The 16,570-nt window shown below is 36.6% G+C and overlaps 2 protein-coding genes and 1 pseudogene across 2 annotated transcripts; all 3 read right to left on the bottom strand.

Annotated features, from left to right (window-relative positions):
- Window positions 1-218: 218 nt before the first annotated feature.
- On the bottom strand, window positions 219-3,361 carry LOC113707167 (serine carboxypeptidase-like; annotated as a pseudogene).
- A 1,237-nt stretch (window positions 3,362-4,598) lies between these two features.
- Window positions 4,599-8,225, bottom strand: LOC113707162 (serine carboxypeptidase-like). The gene is made up of 8 exons (XM_027229351.2): window positions 7,812-8,225; window positions 6,595-6,763; window positions 6,240-6,359; window positions 5,901-6,044; window positions 5,663-5,813; window positions 5,444-5,532; window positions 5,083-5,341; window positions 4,599-4,984 (listed from the first exon to the last, which is right to left on the bottom strand). The coding sequence occupies exons 1-8, from the start codon at window positions 8,153-8,155 to the stop codon at window positions 4,764-4,766; spliced, it is 1,497 nt and encodes a 498-aa protein (XP_027085152.1). The 5' UTR covers window positions 8,156-8,225; the 3' UTR covers window positions 4,599-4,763.
- Window positions 8,226-11,210: 2,985 nt separating this feature from the next.
- On the bottom strand, window positions 11,211-15,481 carry LOC113707143 (serine carboxypeptidase-like). Its single transcript, XM_027229314.2, has 8 exons — window positions 15,129-15,481; window positions 14,348-14,516; window positions 13,668-13,787; window positions 13,119-13,262; window positions 12,882-13,032; window positions 12,068-12,156; window positions 11,702-11,960; window positions 11,211-11,613 (listed from the first exon to the last, which is right to left on the bottom strand). Exons 1-8 carry the CDS (start codon window positions 15,464-15,466, stop codon window positions 11,357-11,359), a joined length of 1,527 nt encoding a protein of 508 aa, XP_027085115.1. The 5' UTR covers window positions 15,467-15,481; the 3' UTR covers window positions 11,211-11,356.
- Between the last annotated feature and the right edge of the window lie 1,089 nt (window positions 15,482-16,570).

Genomic DNA, 16,570 nt, shown 5'->3' with positions numbered 1-16,570 from the left:
GCCTATAGTCACCATTTATGTTTCCAAGCAGTAGTTTGTTTTATGTTTTGATTTCAGTAATTCTGAAGGTAGATCTGTTCCCTTTAACTCTATGCCTGACTTGTTTTGGAATTCAACGTGGCATGACAAAGGCTAGTGGGTGAACATTGTATTTCAGTTTCCAAACAGTTATTGCTGCACATAATGGTAATTCTAAGCATCTTTTGGATGGATCTCTGTAAGATAACAAGCAAAATCTCTTTGAATGTTTAAAGCAATGTTTAGATGTCATTTTGAAAATAAAAAGTGAAGGCATTATGTATAAACTTTACAAATTTTTTTAGCTCGTATGGGGTAAATCACAATTTAAGTGCAGTTAACCTCCTTCTCTGTCAAAGCTTCCCTTTTATCCAGCTCTCTAACATTTCCAGTGCTGCTTGTGGCTGATCCATTGGGACCATGTGTCCAGCATTAAGTACCTTAAGAAAAGTAAGTGGACCATAGCCTTTTCGCACTCCTGCCTCGACACCATTTGTTGTAAATGAAGTATTAGGAGCAGCTAAATACGCTTTCTGACCAGACCATTCCATGGCCTGAACCCATCTTGAGTTTCCTGACCATGTTAGAACACAATGTTGTTAGTTGGCAGTTATCTTTACTGCCTCCCTTGCAATATGATAGTTAAATAATTCAGCTGAACACTAGATAAATCTTACCAAGCCAGTTGCATACTAGATCATACTCTCCTGCATACACAAGTAACTTGATTCCATCTTCGAGTAATGCTGGAACATCTACTTCAAGATTTCTCATCCAGTCATCAACCATTGCATCGTACACGGTTGAACTACATGAAACCCATTCAATGTGCCCAACACCTAGAGCTTCTCTCACTGTGTCCTGGTTCAGAAAATTCTCCACATTTGAAAAATCATAGCATAGTTGACCCTCACACTGCTTTCGGATGTCATAGTACTGCAGCTCGAAGATTAAAAGAAATCATGTCAGGAAATGAATCTGTGTGCACCTGTTTTTTGATGCTTCTGTTATTGGAAAACTTAGGAAATTGCGTTCTTACATTTATATTTCCAGCACTACTCAATATATCATCGAATATTTCATTGCCCAGTTCATACGCCGTCTCACAAGAATCTGTGCCACTAGTGCCTGGCATTGAACTTCCAGTTAGTAAATAGAAACAACTGAGGAATGATCAGATTTTTTATCTTGTCCTTTTTTTTTTTCTTTTTAGGAGGGAAGGAGGGGGGGGGGGGGGGGGGCTGATGGAGAACGGGATGGCAAAAGGGGTTTACGAAGATCATTCTTAGACCCCAAGAAATTTCTTTTTTATCTTCTTTCTTTACTCTCTTTTCCTTGGGATTGTGTTTTGGAGATATTAGGTCCAATGAATTGGGACTGATGATTACCGCAAGCTTCTATTGCCTCTTCGCACTCTGTGACGGACTCCTGCATGCCGTTGTAATATGATTGACTGATTAATTTATGTTCCAAAGCATAATCAGGCAATCCCTTGTACTGGATTAGTGGGTTTGTGAGTCCATTACCAATAGCGAAGCCCTGCTCAACCATGAATGAATTGGTAGAATCAAACAAAAATTAGTAAAATGCAGCTGAAAAAGTTTGCACTCAGAGGCACACCTTCAAGTTTATAAGGATTCCTTCTTTATTCTTGTTTCCTTGGTTAACTCGTCCAGCAAGAGCAGGAACATAATGCCCTGCATATGATTCTCCTGTATGTAGAATTCATTCTTTGCATACTCAGGGTGCTTCCTAAAAAAGGCCTGTCAGAGAGGAATGTTCTTGTCAGTAGTAATACTGCACCATCACTATAGTTCCTACTTCGATAAATACTACATCATTAGTAGAAGCCAACCTGGAGGAAGTCATACAGGTCATTGCTGACTCCTTTTTCGTCATGGCGAATATCATCGTTGCTGGAACTATAACTGAAGCCAGTGCCGGTTGGCTGGTCGACAAATATGATGTTTGATATCTGCAAAAGTTGCACTAAATTGTGAATGCAAGTGATTAACGAAAAAAAAATAAATTAGGATCCACAGAATGGACGTGCTGCGATGAGACATATGCCTGCGGAGGAGAAAAACAGTCCAGAAAGCAAGAAAAGTGAAAAATTTGGACAAGAAGTCATTTGGATATGTATGGATATTCTAGTATGTAATATCTGCAATTCAATCAATCAATTCTATTTACCCGTTTTGGTTTTGAAATGGAGAATAATGGGGCTAAATTCCAGACGAAAATGCAAAAAAAAAAAAAAAAAATTCCCACACCAGATTACCTTGTCCCAACCAAAATTATTCCACACAAGGGAGAGGCCATCAGTTATATGAAAAGGGCCGTTTTCATAGAAGAGAGCTAATTCACTGCTGCATCCCGGTCCTCCAGTCAGCCAGATGACAAGAGGGTCAGAGTTATTCTTCCTCCTCGATTCAAAGAAAAAGTAGAACATCCTGCTTGCAAATTAATTTATTCGCATGTTGTAAGCACCAACTCAAGCGGTTATAGTTCGTACATTGAACATAATTAACTGAAGCCCTTAGCTGAAACACCCCCCCCCCCCTTCCTACTCTTTATAAAGATTAAATTGATCACCATCCATTTAATCTGATTTGTGCAAAGAATCCATTATATGCATGGCTAGCTAGTCTGCTACAGAAGTCCACTTCTTGATTATCAGGATCCCACTACTTCTACCCTCATGACTACGTATTTGACAGCTTTTACCTTCGGGACTAAGAAGGTTGGTTGCTTTGGCTGCAATAAGATTTGTACCCAACAAAACTTCTTGTGCATGCGTGCTACTGTACTAGTGCCAACTATGCTCTCCTTTAACTAGAGATATCTACTGCAAATTTTATTGAGATTTTTTTAAAAAAATAAATATTTTCTTATAATGGAGTTTGGCAGGCTTGTTCCCGCAACACAATCAAAGAAGGAAAGTAAAGGGGAAAAAAAATAGCGTGCAATGTGTTTCAACATCGGTAGTCTATACCTTGCTCCTACGGTGTGGGGAAGGTTAAAGTATCCAGCATGATGACCCAAATCTGCAACGCTGGGGTCAGGTGCACCAAGAATATTAAGCTTCAAAGGTTTTTCAACAATTCTTGAGTCATTTGCTGCAGCAAAATCATTCGCAACAATGTTAACGTCCTGCTTTGGATGCAAGTTAAATCCTCTAATGAGCCCTTTGGCTGGCGATACTCGAAATTTTGGCACTAAATGAGGGAGAGCTTTTTGATGGTTTCCTATTCTAGCTGAAAAAGTTGCAGGACCAAGGAGAAGTATGCAAAGAAGAAGAAGAGGAAGGAAAGCATTTGCCATTGTTGTTGATATGTACATGAAAATCTTAACTGATGGAATATGTATAGCACTTATCAACAAACTAGTTGACGGGCTTCTCAGCGTCTTGCGTGTCCCTTTCATTCCATCCGCGTTATACAAGAAAGAAGTCAATTAATTATGGAATGTACAAAGCAAAAATTTATTGTTCTTGTTGGCATATCAAACCAAGCATAAAAGGACAGGTTTCTATAAGTTTCTATATTGTTATTTAGTTGTGTTTTAAAGTTTCTATATTATTGTTTAGCATTGTTTTGAAGTTAGTTTCTATCAAAGTTTCTATATTGTAATTTAGCTGTTATTTCTTTAATTCAATACTTGCACAAGAAACTCAGCAGTACTTTAGTCAAGTCAAATTTTGAGTAATTTTATTGTTTAGAAATCAGTATTTTATAATTAGAAAATTTCTTGTGCTTGTAAGATTTGTTTACCAAGTCACTTAATCTATTATAAATAGGGAGTGTTAATATTATTATCTTTTGAGAACAGTGTAGGATTGAGAGCTTGTATAATTAATGATATATTGTTGTGGTGTTTTAAAATTTATGACCTCTTAGGGGTGATTTTGTTTTTAGTTCTACAATTCTGAAAATGCAAAAAAAAAAATAATAATAATAATAATTTTATTGTCAAATAAATTTTAACGACAGGATTGTTGGTCTGCTGGGCTGCTTATTCATGAATTAGGATGATGGTTATTGCATTCTTCCAACTTATTGAATTTTTTAAATTCTCAACTTAGCAGGCACGTAACAACATGGAATGGTTATTATTAGAGGAACCAAAAACAAATTAGAAGTTTCCGCATTTTCTGTCGATAAAGCAGAAGCAGTAGCAGCTAGCAAGACAAACGGGAAGCAGTTCAGATTTGTTGTTACAACTTACAAGGCGTTCAGATGGAAGATTGTCAGCTGTCTGTTCAATTAGATTGAACAAACAGTAACGTCAACTCAACTTGATGGTTTAAGAAATCAAGACTCTGATTATGCCATCTAATTTTGATATAAATGGAAAGAAATTAGAATGAGAATCATCTTCGGGGCTTGATATTTTTGTTTCAATCGGGGAATGATTGGTTTTGGGCAGATTTCATTTCACTTGTGCCTCTCGGATTTTGGAACTCGACCTGATTGTATTGTCAAATTATTCTCATTTTGGTAAGAACCATGATCAGATTAACGTGAGTGGCGTACTTCCCTGTCTGAGTTTGGGGATCAGTAATGCATGCTGTCATGATCTTTATATCGATTTTTGTATCTGATTGACTTCCATTCCCAAATCAATGCGTTGCAGTTGCATAAATATATCAGTACAAAGATTGTGACGAAGCATTTCAGCTTGTGTTTCAAGTAATCCATCAACTAGTGTCTCGATGGAGAGCCCAGACTGAAGCACTGGACCTTTCAGAGTTTGCCTTGTAGCCACCTCTGTATCATATCCAATGCCGCTTCTGGCTGATCCATGGGAACCAAGTGGCCAGCATTGTGTACTTTGAGAAAGATCAATGGTCCATACTTTTTTTGCAATCCTGCCTCCGAACCGTCTACTGTAAATGGAACAGTAGGAGCTGCTGAGTAATTCTTCTGTCCTGACCATTCCATAGCCTCAACCCATCTGGAGTTCCCTGCTCAATGTCAAAAAGCCATCATGTTTGTCGAATTAATTACTTCAATTCTTGGCAAAATCATATCGGCTAAATCATCGATGAATCTTGGAGCTTACCAAGCCAATTGCATATTAGATCATACTCCCCGGCGTAGACGAGCAAGTTGATTCCAGCCTCCAGCAATGCTGGAACGCCAACTTCAAGATTTCTCATGATGTCTGTGATCATCTCCTGATGCACCGTTGTACTGCAGGAAACGAATTCAATGTTTCCAACTCCTAGAGCACTTTTAACTGATTGCTGGCTCAAAAAATGCTCCACGTTTGAGAAATCATAGCATAGATCGCCCTCACATTCTTTTCTGATATCATAGTACTGCAAAGTTCAAAGATCAAAGCAATGACAGTTAGCTTCAGGCCTAAAGCCATGCCACTGATTCTTAATGATCTAAATATCAAAACAAATTTTCTTTCTCACATTTAAACCAAAGGCAATTGATAGTATGTCGTTGAAGATACTTTCACAAACTTGAAACGCAGTCACACAAGAATTTTCACCATTAGTGCCTGCCATAAGATTACAAATTCGATAACTTTGACACATAATGATTCAAAAACATTGACATTGCTGTGTTTTATTTTCTTGATACTATGCATCTAGAAAACTAATTAAGATGAACCAGAGGTTAGAAATTACCACAAGGTTTTAATGCCTTATCACAGTCTGCCACAGACTTCTGCAAGGTGTTGTAATCTGATTGAGAGATCACTTTCATATCCAAAGCATAATCGGGGTAAGCTTTGTACTGGATTCCTGGATTGGTAAGCCCATTACCAATTGCCAAACCCTGATCAATTATATGTATATTCTGCCAGTCAAATCCAAATCAAGGGCAAAGTTGGGTAGCTAAAATTTGATGAATTTTGGGACGCACCTTCAAGTTTATATAAGTTCCTTCTTTGTTTTTGTTTCCCTGTAGGACTCGGGAAGCAAGAGCAGGGATATAATGCCCTGCATACGATTCCCCCGTTATGTAGAAGTTGTTCTTGGCATATTCAGGATGCTGCTTGAAAAAGGCCTGTGATAGAGGAGCAATCATTCATATTAGTCCAATCTAGGCCATGATTTTTTGGTGCCAAATCACTGACTCATTATTGAACATAAATTTGAAATGGAAAGACAATTGCAAATGATAAAAATTCATTTTCGATTGGGAAATGTTTTACATCATTCAATTTCCAAGAAAAGCAGATAGAAATAAGAAGAACCCAACCTGCAAAAAATTGTATAGATCATTGCTGACACCAAATTCATCATGGCGAACGTCTTCCTCGCTTGAACTGTAACTAAAACCAGTCCCAGTTGGCTGGTCGACATATATGAGGTTTGATACCTGCCAAGCCTTTCTACCATGAGAATATAGAGCATGATCTTTTTTTTTGGGCTCTTTAATTGCCTATTCTGGCGTTACTTCGAAAATGCAATACCATTGTCATAGTCTTGTTCTGAGAACCAAAAGATTCTATGAAGAAGCTCCTCTAGATACATATATTTTCTAGACCAAGTTAACGACAATTCGTACATGAATAATATGATCAAAGAATTGGATAAAAATGAAAATCGAATACCTTGTCCCAACCAAAATTGTTCCAGACGAGGGAGAGGTTATTTGCTATCTTGAAAGGGCCATTTTCATAAAACAATGCTAATTCACTTCCACATCCTGGTCCTCCCGTCAGCCAAATAACCACAGGATCAGTCTTATCCTTCCGCGATTCAAAGAAAAAGTAGAACATCCTGCAAACCAAATAACCATTATTAGTTTTGGAAGCTTCCCCGCAAATTTGCTTCTTTAATCCATCAAATTGCTTAAACAATTGTTTGTACCGAATAGCACAACATGTACTGATATAATATTACATGTATTGGTCCTTTTTTTTAATTTAATTTTTCTGTCATGCAGAAAAAGGTAGCAATACAAACCATTTTGTGCTTATATGCAAATCTTCAAAAGTTCTTTTTTACATGCCAAATCAAATGATTGAAATGGCAAAACTCAGTTGGTACATTGACAATTAATCCATTTTTTGTCAAAACATAAGTTATGCCGGTCTATTGGATCCATAGAGGGTAGCGTAGACGAACTGGCAAATATTTAGTCACAAATCAAACAGTGAGAGCCGAATTCTCGAGGGGGGACAAAGGACAATTAATCAATATAAAGTAATATACCACCTTTGACTGATGTCAATAGTGCAAGAATGGAATATTATAATCCAATGATTAACGATTTGCTTTCCCTTGTAATATGAACTGATTTCAAAAATAAAATGCTTAATTAAGAACCCAATGTGGCCTAATACTATTTTATTGGACTAGAAAGAGACAGGTTCATAAAAGTGATAAAACTAAACATTTTAGAGTAGAATATAGGCTGAAATTTTAACTTAATCTAGAGCGGGTGTTTCATGACTAGGAAAGCACGAGTTTGACAAACCATCATAGAACTATGAACCTAATCAAACACAACATCCCATCAGAATCACCTAGAGACCTTTTAACGATACGTATAAAAGAATGTGATCATGTTCAGTTGTCCTACTATTTCTACATCCACCACCCCACTTAGCCTAGCTAATCCTGCTCTTATTGTAACCTCTTAATCTGGGGAGTGGGGACAATAATGCTCACGAGTCCTGAATCATAATCAAACAAACATGTCATAATCAAAAACGACAACCATAAACTCAGTTATTTAACTAATTAAATCTTTTTAACTAAGACATTTTGTATAGCCCCGAAATAAACATCACTTTAATAGTGTGTTAATCATACAATTATGTACCTTGCAGCTTTAGTGTCGGGAAGCCGAAAATAACCAGCATGGTGTCCCAAGTCTTGAACAGTTGCCCCAGAATCACCGAGAACGGGGAGGTTTAAACGCTTTTCAACAACACTCGTGGCGGCGGCGGCCGAGTTATTCCCGGTGTTAATGTTGATGTCGTGTTCAGGAAACAAGTTGAGTTCCCTGATCAACTTTTCCGCCTGTTTCTTGGGGAAGTTTAACGTTGAAGACGGCAAGAGATTTTGGTCATTTCTTGTCGCTCGAATTGAAAAGGTTGGAGAAGGACTGCTGAGAAGGAGAATAAGGAGAGAAAGAAAGTGAGGAAGGAAAGATGATACTACCATGATGGCTTTCTGGATTGGTTCTTGTATTGTAGAGATGATTTGTGTGGGAGGAGAAGAAGTGAATATGTGAAACGGCTTTTTCGGTTAGTGATGATTGTGGGTTTATATATATTTATTAGAGGTGGCAAAATGGGCGGAATGGGCGGGATTTGCTTGGGTTTGAGATCGAACTGAGTCATATGGGTTTGGGTCCAACCTTACCCATATGTGTTTTGGGACTAACTTGGGCGGGATCATTTTGGGATGGGTTTAGATTGATCCCGCCCAATACCCAAATCCATTTTCTACATTTTTTTTTCCTTTAATTCATTTTTTATTTTTATATAATTTTAATATTTTTGATTTATTAAATTTCTTTTAGTTTTATTAAATAAACATGCAAGTGCTTTATACTCAAGATTCCCACCAAAAATTGGATTAACAAATAAAGGAAAAGATAGATATACAGCCATATTCCAACATATATCAAGATGGCCAAGGTCCTTAGGATGTTGAATATTTAACATTATCATTGTCCAAGGATGACAGATCTAAACTAACTGAAATGCTGGAAATTCTTGTGGATAATGACTAGGAAGACTACTAGATTATATTCGCTGGTATGACTATAAAAATTGTTAAAGATAATTTTTGAATCTAAGATTCCGTTTGGATTGACTTTTTTTTCAAAAAATAAGTTTTTCAAATACAATGTTACAGTAATATACAATAACTCAAGAAACATCCCATCCATATTAATATATCAAATATTTCAAAAAAATTTTATAGTAAAAATTTTTCATATATACTGCTACAATAAAATATTTCAAAAACATCTACCAAAAACAGCTAATCCAAACGGAGCCCTTGCCATTTGAGCCCAATGGGTACCCAAGTATTTCCCATCCTTTCCCATTCATTAATGGGTATAGTTGGGATGTGTCCCAACTTAAACCCAATACCAAATTATAATACCCATCCCGCCCAAAGTTCCTTTGGGCATGGGTAGCCCATTGGGACTTGGGACAAATTGCCAGCTCTAATATTTATAGTGCTTTCATCGATCACTGGGATTTTGAATTAGTCTATTAGTGTGGTCACTCGTCAGTAAAGCAATTAAATTAAAGAACAAAACAGCAATCAATACAACAGATCTCCGTTTATCCGTCTCCCAAATCCAATTGTATCCGCAATAATTGGTGGGATTAATTTGTGCCAAGTGTTGCTTAAGTGACAAGGTATAAAGGTGGCAGGTGTTAATTTCTTAAAAGGAAAAATATAATAAATAGGGAAAAAAATATTGCTAAGGGGCAATAATTATGAGTTCCTACAAATATGTAGCCGATAGAAAAATCTACAATGACTTGGAAAAATGTTGTATTTTTGTATGGTAATTTTGTATTCTGAATCAGCCACGTTGAATATCCGGCGCGATTTTTCTCTTAAAATGACCATCTACCCTACTTCTCCTCAAAAATTACCCGCAATTGAAGGCGTGAAATATTAGCGATCAGGGATCACGTCTTTGCCAGGTTTTAGCTTAAAATTTCACCCATCTGGCCGCAATTTTTAGTTCTGCACCGTGAATCACGCCTCTAAGCTCTCTCATTTCTGGCCCTCCTCTCTCGAGGAATTCCTAGCCCTCTTAGTTGGGATTATAGTCATAGATTAATGCAAACCATTTTTAGACATTTTTCAGACTTTTAATTGAGTATGATTGACAAACCAAGAGACAAAAACAGATGAAGAAATTGTCGTACCAGCTTAACCGTGAATGGTAATGACCTATCATAAATTTTGTTGCACGAGTTGTTTGCAGTTGTATGACTTTCCATTCATAAGGTTCAGGCATCACAAAAAAAATTTGGGATTTCCGTATCCCTCTTTTATTTTCCACTGATGATTCATACCATCAATGGTAGGATTCCTTGTCATACGTATAAATGCTGCGACCAATTACACCATGTTTCATGCATGTTTCAGATTAGATACTTTTCTTGGACAATGATGATAATGTTAAACATTAGTGGTATAATCTTGATTAATGATTAGTAGCTGGCTGTCTCACAGTTGGCAAATTCTAAATCTGCTAAAGAAAATGTGCTTGAACTTAACAGTGTTTTTAGTAGCAATCTATAATAGCGGTAGTACGAATGAGCCATGCATCTATAAAGAAGAATTTCATACTTGTGTCATTCATCAAAAGCCAGTTCATTTATTTTGATGGATGATTTCTGCCAATTAATGGTTCAGGAGCTATCTACTCTATAGTAAAATATTTTAACATATTTGCTGTTAGACAACACAAGTACATTGTCGGATTGTACAAGTTCTTGTGCCTGATTGCACATAATCACAAACAAGTGATAGAGGTTGTCAACTGTACAGCTCTTTTAATGAATAAGTGGATGTCTTTGTTTGGAATTACTAAACCAACCCATTCAAGATTCTGTATTTCTAATTATCAAATTGGTGTTTTTATCATGTGGGGTATCAATATCATAAGTCAAGTGACCTTGGGTTCAATTGATGGATGTCGTTTAGGAATTGGTTTCGTGGTTGGTCTTGAACTCCTAGAAAGCTGTGTTTACATCGTATAGTAGGTTTTAAGGCTCGCAGGTTTTGTGCTGCAAAACAGCCATCAAGTTTGTTTCGCTAAAGAGTAGTTTTGCCCCGGACTTGGAGCTTTTCCTTGCGTTTTTGCTGCTTATGATTTTTCCTTTGAGGCTTCCGGATTTACGTTGCTGCGTATTGCTTTGGTACTTAATTTGCTTGGTTTCTCAAATTTAAGAGTTATTTTGAGTTCCTAGGGTCTTGCATGTATATATTTTTATAATTCTAGATTGATTCTCTTTCTTGTTTTTTCATGTTTTAGAAATTAGAAACACAGGAAGAGATTATGACAGCCCATCTGAAAAGATGTTTAGCATACTAGTATCAGCTTCAAATTATTTGTTGACTAGCAAACTGCTTTCCCCATCAAGAATTAAGACCAAAAGATCGATGTTGATACTTTATGGGATGATGATCATAAGCTTTGTCTCATCCAAATTTCTCGAACTAAATAATGCAAGAATAGTATGAAAATTGACTATAATATTGTATTCAATTGGAGTTTTCTGCACCTTATGCTCAGAAAGAATATATCATCCCAATAAACTCCCGAAATTGCTGAAAGATAGTGAAGCAGCAGTTGAAGTCAATTGTGTAGTTAGGCATAAATCACTGGGTGCTCAGCTTATCTGCTATCCCAGTCACTGGAAGTGTGCCCTGCATCCACTTCTCTATCATAACCAATGATGCTTTTGGTTGATCCATTGGAACCATGTGACCAGCATCATGGACCTTAAGAAAAGACAGAGGTCCATGGCCCTTGTGTAATCCAGCTTCGACACTATCTACTACAAATGGAACATCTGGAGCTGCTTCAAAATCTTTCTGCCCAGACCACTCAATAGCATGAACCCATCTTGAGTTTCCTGTCCAGAGTTAAAAATTGCATGATTTAAAACTGAATGTATCCATCTTTCAAATTGTACAAAATTTCAGATGAGTGAAGAAGCTTACCAAGCCAGTTGCAGATGAGATCACACTCCCCAGCATATACAAGTACCTTGACTCCATCTTCCAGGAATGCTGGAACACCAACTTCAAGATTCCTCATCCAGTCTGTGATCAGTGCTTGGTACACGTCTCCACTGCATGACACAAATTCAATATCCCCAACACCCAGTGCATCTCTGACTGATTTCTCATTGAGGAATTTTTCCATGTTCGAAAAGTCGTAACATAGATTAGAAATACACTGCTTTCGGATATCATAGTACTGCAGTTCCAAGAAAAATGCCATGTTAATTAGATGAGAAAATTGTTCGTGCACCACTTTCTTTAATGCTTTGCGATACTCTATAATCAAAAAATTCGCTTGCTTACGTTTATGTTGCCAGCGATTTCCAATATACTGTTGAAGAGGCCATTGCAAATACTATATGCTTGCCTACAGGAAGTTCCACCATCAGGGCCTGACGTGAAACTTCTACTGTTAGTGTTCAAACTACTAAAGGCATAATCAGATCGAAGGTCTTCTTTAGTCTTGTTTTATTGAAATTTGTAAGGGATGCAAATGAAAGGGAATTTATAAAACATTCCTAGAAAAGATTCCGCCACTTAAATTTGTAAACTTACAGAAACTTGTAGAGAATGTCAAAATGAAAAACTGATTCAATTTCTACCATTATTATGATACTACATATGTGAAGTTTCTAATACAAATATGAGGAGAGCTGTGTTTAATAAACACGTATACCACCCGGTCATGCCACCAAAATGATACAAAATTGATGAAATTAATTTGTCCCGTATTACTTAAATGCTTGTTCTTTTTATCTTTAATTATTGTACTTGCATCTTGACATCTATTTTTCTTAATACTTTTGTTCTTTCTTAGAAGAAATCTTTGTTTCGATTGGAGTTGATTTGCCCTGGTCTTGTCTAGTATATAGGATCTCAAAATGGTCAACTTCTCGCACTCTCTATTAAAAATCAAATGTGGATTTTCATTCACAAAAAAAAAAATTATTCCAAATTTGAACCATCAACTATTAACTAATGACTACTGAGCGCAAATTCATGAACCCTTTTTTGAGAATCTCTTGTCTCTTCTTTAGTTTCGTTTTTCTATTTCTTGGCTGGGGATGGAGGGGTAAGATATACAGCATGACCAGAGAGGAATGAAATTGAGAATTACCACAAGATTTAATTGCCTGTTGGCATTGTGACACCAGGGGGCTTAACGTGTTGGCATCTGCCTGTGTAATCAATTTATTGTCCAAAGCATATTGGGTGTATGCTTGATACTGGATTTCTGGATTAGTGAGTCCATTGCCAATTGCAATACCCTGTTCAAGCCCAACCATTAATTAACTATGGCCTTCAGACCAGAAAGAATGGAAGGAACCCAAAAAAACCTGAGATTTAGACAGACCTTGAGGTTAATACCAGTTCCTTCCTTGCCTTTGTTTCCTCTTTGAATTCGAGAGGCAAAAGCAGGGATGTAGTGCCCAGCATATGATTCTCCAGTTATATAGAAGTCATTCTTTGCATATTGAGGGTGCTCCTCAAAAAATGCCTGATGCAGAAGATCAATTAGCCCAACTTAGGCCAGGCTTTACCTTTCTAAGCAGTTCAGATTTATCATTAAGGATGTAGAATAATAGCATCACTGACTTTATTATTCTATGTGAACAAGTCTGACCAACCGAATCAAAATGAAAAAATTTTTGTATGAATGATAGAAAAGGCTTTTACATCCCTGTAAAATTGCTCCTGTAAAATTGAGATGGTTTTGTAGTTTGTTGAAACAATTTTGATGGTAGACAAAGATACGCTACATTCACATAATGAGCCGTCCAGAGTACTATGCAATTTTTGATGAGTTGAAAAGTTAGTGGCAAAAAATGTCAACACTTGATTTTGGCGGATGAACACTCTAAGATTTTCCAAAAGCAATAAATGAAAAGAGAGAAAAGCCAACCTGAAGGAAGTCGTACAAATCATTGCTGACTTCCTCTTCATTGTGGCGGATGTCGCTTTTATCAGAACTATAACTGAATCCTGTTCCAATTGGCTGGTCGACAAATATAATGTTTGATACCTGCCAAAAATGACACTTGCGGTAAATTCTACTATTTACTATAGGAGATAACAATACCTACTACGATTGCAGGTACTCAGTTTTCTGCTCCAACAGTAAGAAGAGAAAAAGGTCAAATAGACTAGTAACTAGTAGATTCGAAATGTTTTTCTGGAACATGCAAGATATTTTTGCAGCTTCATGTAGTTCACAATTTGCAGGCTCGGATCAACCATCAGAGTTTGGTACGTAAAAATTCCATTGCCAGACATTGCTTTACTACCAGAGATTGTGTTTCCAGTACCATAAATGGTGTAAGGTTGAATATAGATTTCAATGGGACAAAATTCAGATGGTCGTGAAAGAGACCCTTCCTTTGACAACTGTCAGCCAAAACATACATCAGTATCACAATTTATGTAACACTGCAAGGATTACTAGCAATATAACAAAAATTTTCAACGCCAGCATTGGGAAAATCAAGCAAGGGAACTGATTTGCTAGCCAATTAAGACTTGAAAAGATACGAACATTTTGAGCCTTTGATAGAATTCGTAGGCTAATTGGAAGGGTAAAAGTACCTTGTCCCATCCATAATCATTCCATATCAGAGACAGATTGTTTGCAATCTTGAAAGGGCCATTTTCATAGAACAAAGCTAGTTCACTACTGCATCCTGGTCCTCCAGTCAACCAAATAACAACAGGGTCGCTCTTGCTTTTACGGGATTCAAAGAAAAGGTAGAACATCCTGCATATCATTTTTAATCCAGAGATCAAATTTCTTTGGCACCAGTCTAAAGAATGAAGTGGAAGAATTATCTTCGCAAGTCCTAACCAAGAATGTACTGGTACATGTTGCAGTTATGCACTCTACCAACTTGCCAACAGTAATAAATGAACATAACCACCAAATACAATGATTCTTTTTTTTTTTTTTGAAGGAAAATACAATGATTCTTGAATCATCTCAAATGCCAGTCAAAAAAAAAAATCGACTCTGCTGATGTAAAGGCACGTTGAAAGGAAATTGAACTAGTAGATGCGCATGCAAGCTTCTTAACACTTTCAAGTCTAAACCATCACAGCTAAGAACATAGCAGGAGAAAATAAGAGCTGCCACGTAGACCGCCATTCAACCTCAGAAAGTCAGGAAATCCACCAATCATAAACAATTTTCACGTTGTCTTAACAAGATAAGAACTAGTACCCTGTAATAACAAACAACTATGAAGCTGTCCAATTCTTTCAATCCAATGACCCCATTTAGTATAACCTCATATAATAGCTCTATATTTAATTTGATTGTGAACAGAGACAAGTAGACAATGGAGCCATGGATCAGAAAGTACTACTACTATACCTTGCATCCTTGGAATGTTGAAGTTTATAATACCCTGCATGATGGCCCAAGTCTTCAACTGTGGCCCCAGAATCACCAAGACAAGATAAACTAAATTGCTTTTCGACAATTCTTGATCCAGACAAGTTACCAGGATGACCAGGGGAGATGTTGATTTCAAGCTCAGGGAACAAGTTAAGTTGTCTAATGAGCCTTTCAGCCTGAGCTTTTGGGAAATTTAAGGTTGAAGAGGACAAGGAAAGTTTCCGATGACTTTCGTTAGCATATGCAAAAGGAATTAAGGTTGGAGAAGTGATCAAAAGGAGCTGAAAAAGAGAAAGAAAAAGAGGAAAGGCCATAATGTCTTGGAATGTTGGTTTTCTTGGGAGGAAACTGAATTATGAGCTTCGATCGATGGGATGAATTTATATAGATTTTCAGGCTTACAAGTTAGAAAGTTGAGTAAGGAATGTGCATTGTATTAGTTGGTACGTGGCTGTTGGGATGATAAAAAGAAAGATGAGAAGAAAGGAAAGGAGGGAGAAGAAAGTGGAAGAAATTGGCGGGGATGCTAACGGCCGGTTAGTTATGATGCTGTTTGAATTGATTTACAACTTTTTGGGATCTTGTAGACTTTTAAAAAAGTATGGGGTCATATCAAGCCAAAACAGAAATAATTTAAAATAGGATGTGGTGACAGAAGAATGGCTTTCATTTTTGCCAATGGCAGCATTAGTTTTGAGATGAATGGATAAACTACCTCAACTACTATAAGGCCAATATGAAAGTTAACTTTATTGTTTTTTGAAAAAATTGTTCAAAGCATCCCTTGTATTTTTTTTTAAATGGATTTTTTCATTCTTTACTTTTAAAATATTAACTTTACGTCCCCTATAAATTTAAATTTAAAAAATTTAGTCCTAACTTAAGTTTTCGATGACTTTTTAGACCTGAAATCACCATGTGATGCATATACAGTGATTTTTTTTTAGTGGCAAAAAATGAATATAAGTTGGATCCAACTCCACTTTTTTAGGAGAAAAATGAACATAATTTGGGTCAGATTCTATTTTTTTTAGGGATAGAAATAAATATGGATCAGGTCATTTATTTAATTACAAATGGGATATAACTTTTTTGTCCCTTAACAATGATCATATGTAGGTTGTGCGATGAAATCAAGGTAAAAAGTAGTTGAAAACCTAAGTTAAGAACAATGTTTACCGACTTGATTTTGTAAGGGATATAAAGCTACCCATTTAAAAGTGAAGGACGTAAGAATTCATTTAGCAAAATGTGAGAGATGTTTTGAATGATTTTGCCTTGTTTTTTTTATCTTACGCTCTCTTTTCAGATTTTTCAAGTTATTTTTAGCTATTATGCTCTATGTTTTTAATTTCTATAACCCCCCATAGGTGAAATATACATTCACCAGTTCAATTTGAGTCATTGGTGGAAAAAAA

Source organism: Coffea arabica, chromosome 1e, assembly GCF_036785885.1.
Source record: "Coffea arabica cultivar ET-39 chromosome 1e, Coffea Arabica ET-39 HiFi, whole genome shotgun sequence".
In the NCBI taxonomy this organism is placed as follows: Eukaryota; Viridiplantae; Streptophyta; class Magnoliopsida; order Gentianales; family Rubiaceae; genus Coffea; species Coffea arabica.
This window is presented reverse-complemented; position numbering and strand designations above follow the sequence as displayed.